Source organism: Salminus brasiliensis, chromosome 22 (genome assembly GCF_030463535.1).
Source record: "Salminus brasiliensis chromosome 22, fSalBra1.hap2, whole genome shotgun sequence".
Classification (NCBI taxonomy): Eukaryota; Metazoa; Chordata; class Actinopteri; order Characiformes; family Bryconidae; genus Salminus; species Salminus brasiliensis.
The window spans coordinates 7,024,610-7,043,568 of record NC_132899.1 but is presented as its reverse complement, the minus strand read 5'-3'; the positions used below and the strand labels follow the sequence as shown (position 1 = coordinate 7,043,568).

Below are 18,959 nucleotides of genomic sequence, written 5' to 3'. Positions count from 1 at the left end.
AAAAAATAAATAAATAAATAAAAAGAAAGAAAAAAAATGTGCTCCACTTCAAAACAATAGGTATGCTGTTGCTAATTGGTTTCTATGGTATTCCAGGTGGTCTCCATGGTATCACTAGCTGGTTGCTAGGTGGCTAGGTGTCGCTTGGTGGCTGCTATGGTGTCCCAGGTGATTGCTATGATGTTGCTAAGTGGTTGTTAGAGTTGTTAGTGGTTTGTGGCCTTTGGCCAGCCAAGGCAAGGTTTCAACAATTACTGAACACAACACACCTGATGATGCTCATCAGCTGATTATCAAGCCCAACATGAGCTGTTTCATGGCTGCTGTGTGCTGAGGATTACCAGGAGATTAAGAAACACTAGAGTCTAGTTTTCAAAGAATCTAGTTCCCAAAGCAAAACCAGTTCAATCCTGTGCAGCTTCTCAGCAACAGTTAATTCATCTTGCTCGTTAACGACAGCGAGGCTACGTCCACCTCATCTCACAGATGCTCAGTAGGATTAAGAGCTGGGGACTGTGCAGACCGCTGATGCAATGTTCAATCAGCATCATGTTCTTCAGGGATGTCAAGACGTGCTTTTGGACATGGCACACTGTCATGTTAGAGGGCTTCATGGATAACCTGTGGCCATGAAAGAATGAAGATACTCGGGTATGAACAAGGCCTCTAAAGGAAAAACATCCCCCATGCCGTCAGGCTGCCACAAATGGCCCACTGATACAATAAATGATATCGCCTGTGCCAAATTATGGTCTTTCCATTGGCATGATGTAAATACACCTGGATTTGTCTGACCAGGCAACATTCTCTACTCCTCAATGGTCCTGTTTTAATGCTCCTGTGCCAACAACAGGCTCACCTGATAGTAATGAGCTTGTCTGATAATACTTAACTCCACATAGAATATGCCCACCAGTGTTGTATTTGGTTGTGATTTTGCTTAGCTGGGGTTCACTTGTTTCTTTGAGCTTCTTGATCTATGAGCTGTTTTGGTCTACAGGGCTGCCAATCATTGGTAGTATTTTTCCACCTCCTGTTCACATCCTGTTCAGCAATCTCTCAAAACGGTGTGTGAAAATGCCAGGACAACAGGCATATCTAGATCTGACAGGTTTTATTGCCAACTGTCAGTCAAATGAACTCATGTTTAGTCCTACTCAATTTCCTTTTCTTATTTGATCCACTTGCCTCTTTCTCATACAGCAACCATCTGTAGTAGCCCAGCTTCTTGTGTACTGTATGTAGCTATTATATAATATGTGATTGTACCCATACAGTTCTTAATTGACTGCTAAAATGACACCTTTAGCATCTTCTCCAGACAACAGCGGTGCACAGCGTCACAGAAGGCTTAGGGATAAGTCAACCAGCAGCAAACTTGGAGCTCCAGTATAACAGAAACCCATGAGTATAACAGTCACAGAGGAGCTAGAACCAAAGTCTGTACATCTGATATGTGAATATACATGATATGTCCAAATGTTTGTGGACACCCCTTCCAGTGAATACATTCAGCTACATTAAGGTCCACCAATTGCTGACATAGATGTGCAAGTGCACACACATACACAGCCTGGCAAGTTCATGTAGAAAAGCATTGCCAATAGAATAGGAGACTCTGGAGCAGATTGGCACCATGCCTAATGCCAGTCATGGGTTATAGGCATTGAGCTGTGGAGAAGTGGAACTGTGTTATCTGGAATGATGGTTGCTGCTCCATCCAGTACGTTTGGGAGGAGTTGGGGAGCTGGGGGCGAGGTGGGGTGGTGATCATCTAACACGCTGACCTCACTATCTTTTCTTAAGCCATGCCATGTTGCCAATGCCAAAGAATGATACATCCATCCCCATGCATCACTGTTGGCAAGGTGTTCTTTTTGGACCAAGTACAGCCATCTTCAGCTAGTGCTTAATCAATCCTAAGTACAGACAACCTCTGAGTAGTCAGTAGTAGCACAAGCGGAGGTGTTCAGGCAGCATCATATACAAGCAGTCCAGATCCTAAAGCAGTTGCTGCTCAACCAAATTATCCAGCAGTTTGGCCCCCAATCTTAACAGACTTTATAAGAGATTGGGTTTTTGTGCATACCCTTAAGTCTAGGAGAGCCCTTTCTTGGGAACACTCTTGGCTAAACCTTCCTGCAGGTCCTTGGCAGTGTGGAGTTTTTGATTGGCCTTTCTTTCCAGCTTACAATCAGTTATCTGAGGGTTTTCATGGTCCTCCAGGTCTCATATTGACTTCAACAGTACCCCTAAAACTTGGAAATTTGACTCTGTTGACAGTTCCTAATTACAATTGGTGACATACTTCAGACCTGATGTATTAATCAAGGGTTGAGACCTTATCCAATGGTATCTTTCATAACTTATGTGTTATAAAACATTGAGCATTGGCCTTAATTTTTATATATTAATATTGTGTTTTTACTACTTTTACCCAGCAGCCACGACTGCTCTCATTAGATGTCAGTGAAGAAAACTTTGTTCACACTGTAGAAATCACAAGATTTTTCATGTTTAGGTTGATGGGAACCCAGCATTTACACTAGGGGCCCTATTTTATCGATCTTTTGGCGAGCCGCCAACCGCTCAAAGCACAGCTTAATGTAGGACGTGTCCGTGTGTCTTTGCTATAGTAGCGACGGGAAAAGTGTGCCTTGCGTGGCTCTAAAAGTCTCTTCATTATTCATGGGTATGTTTTGGGCGTAACGTGCAATAAACCAATCAGCGTGTCACTCACCGTTCCCCTTTAGGAGCCAGGTGCGGTCTGACTTTGGCGAATTGCTATTTCAGTGGCTCAAAGCAGGGGTGTACAATTCACTGCCAAGATAGCAATGAACATCTGACTAGGTTGTTTTCAGTCAGTGGCGGTCCTGTGTTTTCCGTTGCCAAGATAACAATAAGCCAGAAATTGATCTGAACATTCCTCATTTCAAGACCACCACACCCATCATATTCGCAAGCACTGCTGCTATTTAAATGACGCAGGTGGAAGGCGTGAAAATAGGCTGTTGGTGGGGTGTAAGATAGCCAAGAGCATCACAACTTGCCTTGCACAGGGTGTAAGATAGGGGGCAATAAAACTAAATACATTGAGCTGATATCTTTTTGGGTCAAATCTGAGCAGGTAAACATGTATCTCCAAAATGGAGATTTAATAGGAGAAGGTGAAATGCTCTTACTTTAAATGGAAGTCAGTGTAAAATACTAGTTTATTCCAAGTAACTTGGAGCATTTCTATCGGCCATTCATCCAGAATTATTTACTCAGTGTACAGAGCAGATATAGGGTTCAAACCATGGAAAATACAAAAATGGAGATAGATGTTTTTCATTGGACAGCAGCAAACTACTTGCCAGCAAATCTGGCAAGTAGTTATTTCTATCATTTAAAGTCTTTATATCCAGTATATTACACTCACAGCAACACGGATTTGAACCAGCACATACACACACCTGGCTCTGAGCTTGGCTGTGCTCCTGCGGATAACTGCTTTAATATGTTTTCCAGCTCCTCTCGCCCTGTGGCTGGCTGTGGAGGGGAAAGTGTGTAATCATGTTAGCTGGCTTTTCGCCTCGTGGAGTAGAGGATCAGAAGAGGAAAGAGGAAAGCGACAGATGGGGAGAGAAGATGAGGAGCGGATGGAGGGTGCCCATTCTGCAAGGTGAAATATTTGTTTCATCAGTGTGCTGCAGCACGGCTCATTCAGCTCATGAAGAGTTTGATAGTTAGATGAAAAAGGGGTGTTAGAGCAGGGCAAAAAAACTAACTTTGCAGACATCCAAAACTGCTGCTGATTTAAGCAGAGTCTGAGCTAATTGGCAGTTTGTTTGCAGGCTGTCAACGTTATATATTGATGCTCTTCGTAAACTTCCAACAGATCAACCAAAGGCACTGAAAACGAGCAGTGCTCTCCTTTCAATTAGACAGACTACAGGTCCTACAAGCTTATACAAATGGGCAAAGCAAGGCAAATGTATGTGTATGGCACATTTATACATAGAGGTCATTTCACGTTTAATTGATGTCCAACCAGATTCATATCTACCAATGGTTCTTAAGAAACTGTGACCTCCTTGAAATCTTGCAAGTAGTTATTTCTATCATTTAAAGTCTTTATATCCAGTATATTACACTCACAGCAACACAGATTGTAGCCAGCACATACACACACCTGGCTCTGAGCTTGGCTGTGCTCCTGTAGATAACTTAAGAAACTGTGACCTTTTAATTTAGACCTAAACCCAGTTTTCCAGGTTCCATTCATGACCAGCCACTGTCGAATGTAGCGCTTCATTCTTTCCTTTCTTCGCTAACTCTTCTTCCATTCCCCCCCCCATGTAGGTCTATGGCTGCTGGTCTTATCTTCTTCATCTCAGTCCCCTCCACAATCATCCCTCCCTTTTTTTCCTTCACGCATTCTCTTTCAGGTCCTCAGCTGCTGGTCTTGTCCCCTTCATTCCCTCCCATTCCTTTGAGTCCCCCCACCCTCTTCACAGTCTTCTCACAAACCAACACAAGCCGATCTTACAAAATACAGAATAATACTTCGTATTAAGGTGGCAGATGAGTTGGTTGTATCCACAATTTTTATAAACTTTAGGAATACAGCTACAGGTTGAGAAACTAAGATTTGCATTATGACCAACACTTTGCAATCCTTTCATTCATTTATTTTATATATTTGAGCTCTTCCACCATCAGTGTAGTTTACTATAATATTTATCTCACCACATTAACCTAAAGTTAGCCAGCTAACAAGCAGACAAGGACACAGTAAAAGCTAGATAGCAAGCTACTGTAGATGTTGCAGTTATCTTACTAGCTCTGCACCCATGCTGGGTGGGTTTGCAAAAAACAAAGACTAGAGAAGGTACAAGGGATGAAAATGAAGCATGGTCAAACAATCTTATTTGCCAGCTTCCAGTAGTTAAGGTAACTACCACACCATTTGAGGTGGAATGGCTAAAGCCCCCTTAAAACTGTCCTGTTGACACCCCTGCTTTTGGACATATATCAGTGTAATACTGGACCTGTAACTTCACTGGACTACTATTGTATACTACTAATCCTATTTTTGTAGACAATTCAAACACAGTCTTCTACAAGACTGATTGATGATGTTTTAAATGTGTGTGTTGTGTTCGTGTGTGTGTCAGTGTTCATACACCTTCTGAGCGGCATGCAGTGCAGTGATCTCTTACCGAGTTGATCCTCTGATCTACAGAAGCCGTTAGATCAAATGTGGCTTTGCTTAGTGGGGGGCTCTGTTTAGTCCACCACACCAAAGGATTCTGCTGCCGTTGTAGAATATTAAGACTGTATATGATAATTCTCTTGCATGATGTTACATTTAGTTCACAGTCTGGGTTTCAAAAAAGGTTCTGAATGATTTTTCACACTTTGGTAGATAATTGATAACAGAATTTTGGTGGTAAAAATGGTTGCTGAGATTATGTAAAAGAATCATATATAGTAAAGATCATTGGGTTTTATTCACTAGCCATTTTTAAGAAAAAATCTCTTCTTAAAACCCACCTACAATCTTTCTTGAAGATTCTGACACTAACTAATGTTTTATTATATGGGATTTTTTCAAATTACATGGACGATGGGGTCTGTCAAGAGCAGAGCTGTGAATTTACATTTACGGCATTTAGCTGACGCTCTTATCCAGAGCGACTTACACGGTTACTTGTATTACAGAGGTGGGCCAGTGCAGTGTTAGGAGTCTTGCCCAAGGACTCTTATTGGTGTAGCGCAGCATAGTCACCCAGACCGGGAATTGAACCCCAGTCTCCCACGTGGTGTGGTAGCTCACTGGCAGGTAGTGGTGTTATCCATAGCGTCACACCAACCACAGAGATTTAGGAACACATCATGAATCTGACTTTTTGTTAGGAATTCGATGTTATGAATCTCAAGATCAAGTTTAAGCAGTTGATATTGGGGAATAAGGCCCAGCGTTCTCTTTCTCAAGACAGACTACATAACCACATTCTTGAGAACTATTTATTCTTATGCTCTCAGTCGCTGTTGTTGACTTTATTACTATTTGCATCATGATTATTTGGTGGTCTTGGCACACAGTCGCTCAACAGCCAAATTTGTTTAACCCATTTTAAAAGAAAGGCTTATTACACAGTAACTAATGGGACCTCTGGGGCAATTCTCTGGTAATAGAAGATTTAATAACACATTGGGTCCACCGGCAGACCATAGGCTGTTTAAGGGGTGAAAGAGGGCCAAACATATGACTTAAATGTGCCTTTAATGCTTTACTTAATGCATTTACACACTAATTCAACTTTAGAAGGAAGAATTGTGACATTCTGAATTGTGACACCTTAAAGTTTTTGCACCCCTCCAGTCCACTCCACTTTCTCCCAGTTTCTCAATTCTTGCTCTGTTAAGCATAAAACAGGGGGAGCCCAGGATGCAGGCTAAAAACAGAAGCTTCTCCAGCCCACGTTCTCTGCATTCTCTGCATTCTCTGCTCTGTCGCAGCCTCTTCTCAGCCATAGTGCAGTTATGTTGAAGGCAGAGTTCAAACTAAAAAAGTAGTAAGGTATTGCATATGGAATTTCTCTCTTACCGCAGCAAGAAATATACTAAATAAGATCTGACCTTAGTCTTTTATATATATCTTCTGCTAATAGTTCAATTCTGTTTGAACTCAGTGAGAGACTGAATCTGAAATTTGGCTCCTAAGAAGCAGCCTTGGATTTTCTCACTTGATATAACTATTTCTAACCAGTATTTACCTCCAGTTTTTACATTTAATTGAATACCTCAAGTATTCAATTAAATGTTGATGTTAATCTTCTCTTTTCTCTTAAGGATAATAAGGATGCACAGTTATATCAGAATCATATTAAAAAGGTAACACTTACCATCAATTATGTCCTCATAATGCATTATAAATGTACTTATGTATTACATACATTCTTGATAATGTTACTTACAGTGGTCCTGTAAGCAGATGATTAATAAGCTCTCAATATAATATCAATAATCACATTAACCCAAAACGTAACCCTAACTGTCATCCTGACCCTAATCCTAGCCATAACCTTAAACTCAGCCCTAATCCTAATCCTAATCCTAACCCTTTAACCTGGTCCTGGTCCCCCATTGGATGAATATTTGATTATGTACACATATATTGAAGAGCAGAATTCTTAGATGCTGTAACTAAACTAAAATATCTCCATTGTATTCATTTAAACAACATTATATAGAAATGTGATGTATAATCCTTGTAGCGAATAAACATGGACCCATTGAGAACCTATTGGCACCATGCTGCCTAATGCCAGGCGTAGGCTAGAGGGGTATAAAGCCCCCCAGCAGTGGTGTGTGTGTTCTCTGGAATGATGGATGCTTCTCCATCCAATACTTTTAAATGGGATGAGTTGGGGAGTTGGGAATGAGGGGGGTTGGTGATCATTCCACATCCTGACCTCACTAGCGCTCTCGTCGCTGAATGCAATCTACTAAATGCAGTAAAATCCTCAAAGTAATGCTCCTCCAAAATCTAGAAAGCTTTCTTCTCTGGACAGTAAAGACAGTTACTCCAACGAAAGCAGGATAAACTTTTTAATACTCTTGATTTCAGAAGAAACAATGAATGAGCAGGTGTCCAAATAGATTTGTCCATATATATAACCTTCCTCTTGAGCACCTAGATTTACTTCACAGTAAGGAATACAAATGCAGATTTAAAAAAATGAACTGGTATTCTTAGACACATAGGAAGTGAGGGGGTAGTACTGGATAAGAGTCCCTCAAGGGACAGTGAGAGAAAACACTTCGCATTGAGTCAGATAGTTTAGCGTCATTGTCTTCTCAGCCATGCAGACATCATAACACACTCTTCCAGGCACACTTCCATCTATCCAAGCTAGAGTCGCTGTTCAGTGTTACATAATACACTCAATGCAGTTTTATATAACCACTAGATATACACCTTTTACCACTTCCCACTACCAATACAGTAATGTGCTATGTTTGCGTTTAAGCATAAGAACCTTTAGGGATCTTCAGGATGCAAATCCATTTGTATCAATATGGCATGAGGTCAGGGTTGTCTGGAGATTACTGTAGAGTGTTGTAGCGCTTAATTGTTTGAGCCTCGCTAATTATTTGGTGTCAGCGCTATTTCCACATAACTGCTCCCTGGTGCATACTTGGTTTGGCTTGGCTGAAGAAATTAACCGTAGCTAGACTGGCCGTTCAGTCTGCTGTTGATATTTGTAGCTTCTCATGGTCTTTCTGGGTCAATTAGCCTCAGTTTACACCTGAATGTCCACACTGAAGCGTTTACGGAGTCGTCGAAACGAGGCATCAGTCTACTAGCAAACCCGACATTAATCTTAGTCATGCGGAGGTCACTGAAAGGGTTGACGATGATGATGATGATGATGATGATGATGACGATGGTGGTGGTGTTTCAGGTGTTTTATATCTAAAACTTTTGCTATTATTATTACCACCATTAATCATGATTACTCTTATTACTCTTACCATTATTATTATGATTATATTAGTTTTACTACATTATGATTATTATTATATTATGATATTATGATTAACAGTGACTTTTCTCAATAGTTTATAAGTAGTTCTGATCAGAGGAGGATGGGTTCCTCTTGTGAGTCTTGGTTTTCTCTTAAGCATTCTTTCTCCAGCTCTGAGGGGCTTTTTCCTTGCCACTGTCGCCTTTGGTTTGCTCACCGGGGGTTTTTATGTTGTTTTATATCTCTTGTTGTCTTATTGATTACTAATTCTGTCAAGCTGCTTTGTGACGATGGCAGTTGTAAAAAGTGATTTGTTGCATTACGTAAACAAATGGGCTTGACCCACCATCCTTTAAGATCCACAAAAGATGAGCATCCAGGCTTTTTTCTGTCCTGGCATCGAAGTTAAGCTATTAGCTTAAAACATTGCAACGCTTTAGCAATAATCGTAGCAAAACCATGCAACATCTTGTTACTGACCTAGCAACGCCAACATCCTAGCTTGGTAAATTTCAGTGAAATTATCAGTGAATTTCAGTGAAAGTTTCCTAAAATTAATTATTTTAACTCATTTTTAACTAATTAACTAATTATTTCAACTAAAATGAAAAGAAACAGCATATTCTATGCCCATGTTTAAAGATTATAGAGGGCTTTTGCTGGAGTTACTGGTGGTACTCTTACTGGAGAGGCCTGCAGCATTCTGTCCATATTAGGGTTGAGATTGGAAGGCCAGTCATAATGTATGCTGATCTCGTTTTTCATATGGAGATCACAAAGCCTTACATTTGAGTGGAAGGGTGGCTAGATGAGCTGGAGGGCAGATTATGGTGAGTACACCTAGGTAATTCCACACACAAGAGCTCTCAGCTCTCTGTGCTGACCTTAAAACAGCTCTTCTGCAGTCAGCACATGGACACTGCTGCTCTTCAAATCCAACTAGAATTCCTACTACTAATGAGCAGACTACACCCAAGCAACCCTGCTCGTTATAATATTGTAGAATAACACATTTGTCATGCAGCTTCACTGGAATCACATTATCTCTGTTTGGATTGTATTTCTTTGTTACAGACTAGATTCGCTGCCATTCAAATCTTCTGATTGTGGCCTTGCTGGTCCATATCATTGCCACCCCTTGCCACACAACAATTATCTCATTGCACAAAGTCTTCTTTTTTTTAATAAAAATCATATAGTTTGAGTGCAGTTTTGTGATCCAAATCCAATCATCCACATCAGCTTCTGCTCTCGCTAATGCTTCTGAGACTGAATTCCATCAAATTCCCACAGAATTGTTCCAACAGGACTTCGAGTGGTCCAGTGTTCTAAGGTGCTGCCACTATGAGTGTCACTGGTTCAAATCCCAGGTCATGCTGCTTGCCATCGGCAGCTGGATTCAGAGAGAGCACAATTGGCCTTGCTAACTCAGGGGTGGGTTGATGGCACTTCTAGCGTGATGTTGGTCAACAGGTGTCTGTTAGCTGTTGTCCTGGAGCTGGGAAGCTCCAATGCAATGCTGTATCAGCGGCAGTTGTAAAAGAGGTGGTAGGTGGTGGCTGGTGTCGGAGGAAATGTGCTAGTCTTCACCCTCCTAGTGTTGGGGGCATTGCTAGTGATATGAATGGGAATTGAATAATTGTCCGTCCAATTTATTAGGAGCAGTGCTCCAACATCTACTGCACAGCCTTTAGAGAGAAGGAAGAATGTTACTTCAGCCAAGGGAGGTAAACTCCCTGCTAATACCCTTGTTTTCAGAAGAAAGGTACCGTATGAGCAAGTGTCCATCAACCTCTCTATGTAGAAAGCCCCAAAAGGCATCTCCAAAGATCAGCCAATATGTTGGAAACTATGACTACCAGAAGCAAATCACATTTCCTCTCTAACAAAATAAACCACGGTGCCTGACTGAGGGGTTGTGGTTAATAATCCGTGCCATTGTGTTTGAGGCGGCTTCTAGATCTTGCAGATTATACCTGGATGTAATTGATGGTTCTGCATTTATTCCTGAATAAAGGTTACATGGTTGATGTGATAATGTTGGACTGTTAACACAGGGACAGGCGGCAATGTCACGGGTACAAACAGATCTGCTGTGACATTTACAAGGCACCCAGAATTGCTCAAATGATTGTTCTCTGTATCAACAGTGTTCCCGGCTCATCATGTTTGTCTGTCTGCTGCCAGTGTCACTAACACATTGTTAGGCAAATGAAGATGGATACTTTAGCCTCATATCATTAGTGTATCCAGGGCTTATAGACAGCTAGCTCTTCAGAGTTGGTGTTTTGGAGATGCAGAGCTAACAAGCTTGTCTCTTTCAAAGATTTAATAAGGGTAGACTGTTCTCCTTCTCAAGTTTTGATACTTCTAATGTGAATGTCAAAGATCACTTAACAAGTGATGATTCCAAACGACTAAAAATAAAGGTTTTTGAAAAGTGGAAAACAGGGTTGTGGTCAGTAAATGCTTAGTTGTGTTTGATGTGAGGTCCACACTTTAAGGGGCAGCAGATCTTTTATGTCATTGTTTAAAGAGCTGCTTCAATCAGTTCACGCCATCTTAGCTGTGTCTGCTTTGTTTGGTTTTCCCGACTTTTTAAATTTCATTATTATAAAGGGTGAAAAAATGCAGCTTTTCCTCTCTGCCCTTGGGTCCGCTCCCTGACCGCAGAGAGAGAGAGAGAGAGAGAGAGAGAGAGAGAGAGAGAGAGATAGTCTCATAGAAAAAGAGAACCAGAGAGAGAGAGAGATAGTCTAATAGAAAAAGAGAACCAGAGAGAGAGAGAGCGAGAGAGAGATTGTCTAATAGAAAAAGAGAACCAGAGAGAGATAGTCTAATAGAAAAAGAGAACCAGAGAGAGATAGTCTAATAGAAAAAGAGAACCAGAGAGAGAGAGAGCGAGAGAGAGATTGTCTAATAGAAAAAGAGAACCAGAGAGAGATAGTCTAATAGAAAAAGAGAACCAGAGAGAGATAGTCTAATAGAAAAAGAGAACCAGAGAGAGAGAGATAGTCTAATAGAAAAAGAGAACCAGAGAGAGAGATAGTCTAATAGAAAAAGAGAACCAGAGAGAGATAGTCTAATAGAAAAAGAGAACCAGAGAGAGAGAGATAGTCTAATAGAAAAAGAGAACCAGAGAGAGCGAGAGCGCTAGAGAGCTAGAGAGAGAGAGAGATAGTCTAATAGAAAAAGGTAGAGAAGAAAAAGAGAATGAGAGAGAGAGCGAGAGAGAGGAAGAAGGAGAGAGAGTGAGAGAGAGGAAGAAGGAGAGAGAGCGAGAGAGATAGTCTAATAGAAAAAGAGAACCAGAGAGAGAGAGAGATAGTCTAATAGAAAAAGAGAACCAGAGAGAGCGAGAGCGCTAGAGAGCTAGAGAGAGAGAGAGATAGTCTAATAGAAAAAGGTAGAGAAGAAAAAGAGAACGAGAGAGAGAGCGAGAGAGAGGAAGAAGGAGAGAGAGTGTAGTATATTCATTGGCTTTGCAGATGTAGAAAAGAAAGGGGGCCCCGTTTCTTGACCAAATATACACAAATTGAACAGACATAAGATGCTGTTTAGATTTGGACATCCCTTTGGGCAGACGTGTCCAGATGTGGCCATGGACCACTTAGGTAATGGGGGAGCTAATGACTGTTCCCTATGGATGAAATGTAAACATTCCATATATGGCAACATTCCAACAGAATGTGACGTGAAATAGGGTATAAAAACTCAAGGTATTCCTAAGTCGGAGAGAGAGAGACCGAGGGGCACCCAGAATTGGCAGACTCTCTCCACACTGTTCTTTCGATTGAAATAAAATATATTATTGTTACAACTAAAGACGGTGGTTACAGACTCTCCTTTTTGAATAACAAGTCCATCTCCAGAGGAAGACGAACCGAGACGACAAGAGCGAGAGAGAGGAAGAAGGAGAGAGAGCGAGAGAGATGGTCTAATAGAAAAAGAGAACCAGAGAGAAAGGGAGAGAGATAGTCTAATAGAAAAAGAGAACCAGAGAGAGCGAGAGCGCTAGAGAGCTAGAGAGAGAGAGAGATAGTCTAATAGAAAAAGGTAGAGAAGAAAAAGAGAACGAGAGAGAGAGCGAGAGAGAGGAAGAAGGAGAGAGAGCGAGAGAGAGGAAGAAGGAGAGAGAGCGAGAGAGATGGTCTAATAGAAAAAGAGAACCAGTGAGAGTGAGAGAGAAAGAAAGAGAGCTAGAGAGAGATAGTCTAATAGAAAAAGGTAGAGAAGAAAAAGAGAACCAGAGAGAGAGAGAGGAAGAAGGGGGGAGAGAGAGAGAGAGAGAGAGAGAGAGAGAGAGAGAGAGAGGAAGAAGGAGAGAGAGCGAGAGAGATGGTCTAATAGAAAAAGAGAACCAGAGAGAGAGAGAGAGAAAGAAAGAGAGCTAGAGAGAGATAGTCTAATAGAAAAAGGTAGAGAAGAAAAAGAGAACCAGAGAGAGAGAGAGAGAGGAAGACGGGGGGGAGAGAGAGAGAGAGAGAGAGAGAGAGAGAGAGATAGTCTAATAGAAAAAGAGAACCAGTGAGAGTGAGAGAGAAAGAAAGAGAGCTAGAGAGCTAGAGAGAGATAGTCTAATAGAAAAAGGTAGAGAAGAAAAAGAGAACCAGAGAGAGAGAGAGAGAGAGGAAGAAGGGGGGGGGGGGGGGGAGAGAGAGAGAGAGAGAGAGAGAGAGAGATAGTCTAATAGAAAAAGAGAACCCGAGAAAGAGAGAGAGCGAGAGAGAGAGAGAGAGAGACATAGGGGGATAAAAAATGGGAGATAAGAAAAAGAGAACCAGAGAGAGAGAGCGGGAGAGGGAGAGAAAGAGCTGTGCCCCCCCACACTCTTATCCTTCACAGTGTTTCCACGGCAACCCCGACAGACTGACATGTTGAATCAGGGAAGCCGAATGCTTGACATTATGACTCTGTGCCTTTGCGTTTGAATTAATGTCACACAGGAGACGCTCCGCAGGCCGGGTGTTGAGCCTATAAAGCATCCGCTGATGATCTCCAGAGATACGGCGCTCGGTAGAGATAATGTGTTCGTGTGCGTTTGTGTGATGCTCTGGCCTTTTGAAGCTGAGCACTTCTGGGCTGTCACATCACTCCCTGCCTGAGAATATTTCTGTCATCATCTGCAATTCCCAGTTTAGTATTCCATGTCGTTTTCAGCGTTTTCCTGTCGGACACGCCATGAAGCGCATAGCAAGCAGGTGGGAATCTGCAGCAGGGTGCTGCCTTAAAGGAGTAGACTCAAACATGGTTACAGACATGGTCCTTCATGGAACCAAAAGGTGTTCTTCTATGGCATTGCTCAAGGAACCCTTTGTAGCACCTTCATTCATACAGCTTACAATGCTGCTGCTGTTAAAAGCATTAACGTAAATAAGCCTCACTTCTGTGCATTATGCAAATAATTTGATTCCAATTGGTTCTTCCCAGCTTCCCTTTTTTATTAAAATACTTAGTAAAGAATTTTCCAAAATAACTATGTTGATTACAAGATAGTACACTGCATGGACAAAAGTATTGGGACACCTTCTTATTCATTGTTTCCTCCAAAATCAAGGGTATTAAAAAGGAGATTATCCCGCTTTTGTTAGAGTAACTGTCTCTAAAATTATTTTTTTACAATATTCTGGAGCATTGCTGTAGGGATTTGACTGCATTCAGCAACAAAAGCATCAGTGAGGTCAGGATGTTGGATGAGCACCACCTCACCCAAACTCTAGACAAGCTGTGTCAGCTATGTGGAACCCTAAAGTAGCTACATGAATTAGGAGGGTGTCCACAAACTTTGGACATATATGCCTGGTGTTGTTTAGCAAGGCAGTTTTGACTTGACTTTAACTTCATCTGTACAGCCAAGTGAAGTTCATTCTAATGAAGCATTAAAAGTCCAGTGTCTTGTATACGGTATAGTATTTTATAATAAATAAGAGTTTAATGGGAAATTAAAAGACATTGAATCTTTATATTTACCATGTATGGTTTGCAAGTTTCAAAAGTATCCACACATTTGTAAACATCTGAAAATCAGCCTTCTACCGCTCAGCTTCACCCATTTACAGTGATGTTGAGTGGCTTGCTATTTAAAAGACACACAATAGAAGGCCGCCAGGCCAGAATAATTAGCATAGTGCTCAGTGTTAAAGGCACAGCAGTACAAACAGCCTGTTTGATTTCAAAGGGAAAAGGAGAGATTGACCTCGTAAACTCCTTCCTGGCTTTTCCCACACTGTCATAACTTAGGAAAGTTTGCATAGCTTTGCATGTAGTTACAGGTTAGTAGTCCTTAAAGGCACAGAGCATAAAGAGTTAAAAATAGTCAGGTACCAATGAATTATAGGTACACGTGAACGTCAAATGTGGGCTAAGGTCCCTGTAAAGAAATGGAACACACAGTTATTGTAGGAGAACATCCTTTCTCACCATCCCCTAGGCATTTACAGTACATGTGCAGATGTGAATAATGCACATCTGCATGTAAATAATGAAACAGGCAGTACTATGGAGAATTCATGAATATAGAGAGGATATTATAAGCATAAAGCATTTTATTCCAATGCTGTACATTCATCTGTATAAATGTTGGATATGAAGTAGTACACAGCATTTAGCTGACGCTCTTATCCAGAGCGACTTACAAGGTAACTCGTATTACAGAGACGGGCCAATGTAGTGTTAGGAGTTTTACCCAAGGACTCTTATTGGTGTAGCGCAGCACAGTCACCCAGACCGGGAATTGAACCCCAGTCTCCCACATGGTGTGGTAGCTCAGTGGCAGGTAGTGGTGTTAGCCGTTGCGCTTTTATATCTCTAACAGCATAAATTACAATATACCTTTCATATGTTTGACCTCTGTTCATCTGTCTCATTTTCCGAGACCCAATCAGATGTACATACAGTGGCAAGAAAATGTATGTGATCCTTTTTTTATGGAATTTTATGATTTTCTGCATTCATTTGTCATAAAATCTGATCTGATCCTCATCCAAATCAAGAGTATTGTCAAATATAATGTGCCTAAATTAATAACACACAAATTTTATAGAGTAAAGGAATTTTGGCCCATTCTTCCTGGCAGAACTGCTTTAGCTCGGTCATGTTCCTTGGATGCCTCGTGTGTACGGCTCTCTTCAAGTCAATCCATAGCATTTCTACAGATAAGATCTGGGCTGATTTGGCCATTTCATAAGCTATTCTGTTGTGGACTTGTGCCAGTGTTTAGGGTCACTGTCCTGTTGCGTCGCCTTTACATTATCCTGTAGATTTTTTTGAGACACTTCCCCTATATGACTGTAAGCTGGCCAGGCCCTGATGTTCCCTCCACTATACCTTATGGTTGAGATGATATTTTCATGGTGATGTGCTATGGCTTTGTTACACCAGATGTTTGCCTCACTGTAGACTGGTGAATTGCCATTCTTGCACATTCTTGTGTGGAGCAAACTCAAAAAGTATGAATGGTTTTTATCAGTCAAAGTAGACCTAGTTCACACCTCCAAACTCATTTTCTTAAAAAGACTCCAGGTATGCCAACACCTGACTCCAGTTAGCTTTTTTGAGCTCATTAAGTCAAGGGTTCACATATTTAGTCCACTAGGCTGTTCTTAATGATGACATGAATGATCTGAATGTTATTGTGTTATTATTTTAGGTACATTATATTTGTAAATATGTTTGACTTGGATAAGGATCAGATCACCTCATATGACAAATTAATGCAGAAAACCATAACGGGCTCACATACATCTTTTTGCCAGTGTATGCTATGGTATGCTATGGTATGGTATATTATTAAACCATCTTTACGTATATTTGTACTAAAAGAGTGCATATATGCACATGTCCAAATGTTTGCAGACACCCTATCTAAAGAATAGATTCAGCTACTTTAAGCTGCACCCATTGCTGACACAGGTGGGCAAATGCATACACAGCTTGTCTAGTCCCTGTAGAGATGTACCGCCAATAGAATAGGACTCTCTGCAGCAGATGAACATAAACCTATTGGCACCATGCTGCCTAATGCCAGGCGTGGGCTAGAGGGGTATAAAGCCCCCCAGCATTGAGCTGTGGAGCAGTGGAGGAACTGTGTTCTCTGGGATGATGATGGTGGAGCTCCATCCAATACTAAGTTCATACAACATCCTGACCTCACTAACGCTCTTGTTGCTGAATGCAATCAAATCCTTACAGCACTGCTTTACAACCTAGTAGAGAGCCTTCTTCCCTGGACAGTAGAGGCATAGTGGAGTCACTCCAACAAAAGCAGGACAACTATTTTAATACCCTTGATTTCAGAAGACCCAACCAAGGAGTGAGCATATATACTGTATATGTGTGTGTGTGTTTGTGTGTGTGTGTGTGTGTATAGTATACAGTATAACCAACACGGCTACACAATGTGCACAAATGAGAAGCAAATATCGGTGATCATTAAGGACTACAGGAACCTTTAATCACATCCTCTGGGAGGTGTTCATTAGTTCAGCCTAAAATAAGTGCTATGTGATCATTAAAAGAAAAATCATCATTGCTTGTGTGTGTGTGTGTGTGTGTGTGTGTAAGAGAGAGAGAGAGAGAGAGAGAGAGAGAGAGAGGGGGGAGAGAGAAATATGAGCCACATGCCCAGGTTAAGCTCATCTAGTGGTGCATCTCCCCTCCCCCAACAGATTCCAGCGCAAAAATCACTCTGGAGGAGTGAGTGGAGCAAAGATGGCGCTCCGTTTCAGCACCGGACAGCTCCCCACAGACTCTCTCTAAAACACCCCCAGCAAACCCAAGGCTTTCCCCCAAAACAGCACGAGCATTGGACATTGGGGCGTTCAGACACGCTCGGGGTCGCTCATGTGTCTGGCCCTGGAAGGAAGTGCTTCATGGACCTCGTTTGCTGCAGCGAATAAAGGGGACGGACCGATTCAGCTGCGTGCAGCACAGCCAACAGGAATGAATGGGGGGATATGGGAAGGCAAAAGGCAACGGCTGGCGTTGGCAAACGTTAACGTGACGGACTGATGGTGGGATTATCCGGCCACATCTGCTTCGTCGTCTGTCTTTTTTGTGAACCCCCTAAAAACATGCTAGAATAGCACCCTGCGCGAGTCGACGCTGGTTCGTTCCTGAAAGCAACACTGATACGATTTTCTTTCAATGCAAAATCCACCTGGATCTTCAGGCTCAAGAGATGCCCCCTAATCTAGTGCTGATCATGATGTCTGCGTCGTATTTCAACCCCAGCTTTGCGCTGAGCTCACATTTTGATTCAGGTGAGTTGGACTCTTTTTTAGGATTCAGGGTAGACCAGTCTAGCAACTACGACATGTGACTAATGTAGATTTTCACTTATATTTATGTGAAAAGCTCATTCTTTATTAAAAGCTGATGTTTGGGGGGTTAAAAGCCCTGTTTGAGTTCAGTTTCTGTGCGCAAATTGCGCGGAGGGGCTTGCGCAAAATCCTACCTTATAGACTGCAGGGTTACGAGTAGAGTCTGCATTAGACATTTAGCCTGTGTTCACAAGCCAAAGTGTGTGTGTAACTCATAATGTGCATGTTTGATGATGTATACTGCATACAGTTATTAGCTAGCCTGTGTATTAGTCAAAGAGAGAGAGAGAGGGAGAGAGAGAGAGAGAGAGAGAGAGAGAGAGAGAGAGAGAGAGAGGGAGTGAGTGAGTATCACAGAATGAAACCAGTCTCTGGGAATCTAATGAAATATGGACTATATCCTACTGGGAATAGCTCTGATTTATGGGTGATTCTCCAGTGATGCCACTGATGACAGGTCAATGGACTGTGTATGTGTGTGTGTGGTGAGGGGGTGGGGGGGTTGTAGGATGAGCTCAGCAGCTTGGTACTAGTGTCCATCTGTAATTGGACAGGTTCGTTTTTAGCCTCTGGGGTGGTGTGAGTAAGAAGAATTAATTAAGCTAAAATGACTAGCAGATGATGAAGAGTCGAAGCTCGGTGGCTTTGAGACCACCAGCAAACCCTAATCATACGTGCTGAAAAAGGAGGTTCTTCAAAGGTCCTTTAGTGGAGGTAAACGTGGCAGCTGAAAGAACCATTTGAAAGCTTTAATAGCTGTTATTCCTGGTTTAAATTGAAATAAAAAGTTGGCAAAGGTAGAACCTCTTTGGCTTAGGATGTAGAATAAGAAAATTCTGGATATACAGTTATTTTGCTGATTATAGGTAAAGATTGATTGCCGGTCTTAAACATAAAGCTGCCAAATATGATTCTTCAGAGCAGGCCATGACTACCAAATGTTCACACTTACATATTTCATTTACAAACAAAAAACAAACTATATATATATATATATATATATAATTATATATATATATATATAGAACATCTTGAAGTATTTTGCAGGATGGTGGAGCTACAAGAGCAGCATTGGTAAAAAAAAAAAAAAAAAAACATCCATAACATGGAGAAGCCCGAT

The 18,959-nt window shown here is 41.5% G+C and overlaps 1 protein-coding gene across 1 annotated transcript in view; it reads left to right on the top strand.

Moving 5' to 3' along the window:
• The first annotated feature begins 17,177 nt into the window (after window positions 1–17,177).
• aatkb (apoptosis-associated tyrosine kinase b) overlaps window positions 17,178–18,959 on the top strand; it is a 74,260-nt gene continuing 72,478 nt past the window's right edge. The window contains exon 1 of the mRNA XM_072666600.1: window positions 17,178–17,779. Within this exon, the coding sequence (XP_072522701.1) occupies window positions 17,698–17,779 (82 nt within the window). The 5' untranslated portion in view covers window positions 17,178–17,697. The remainder of the gene's footprint in view (window positions 17,780–18,959) is intronic.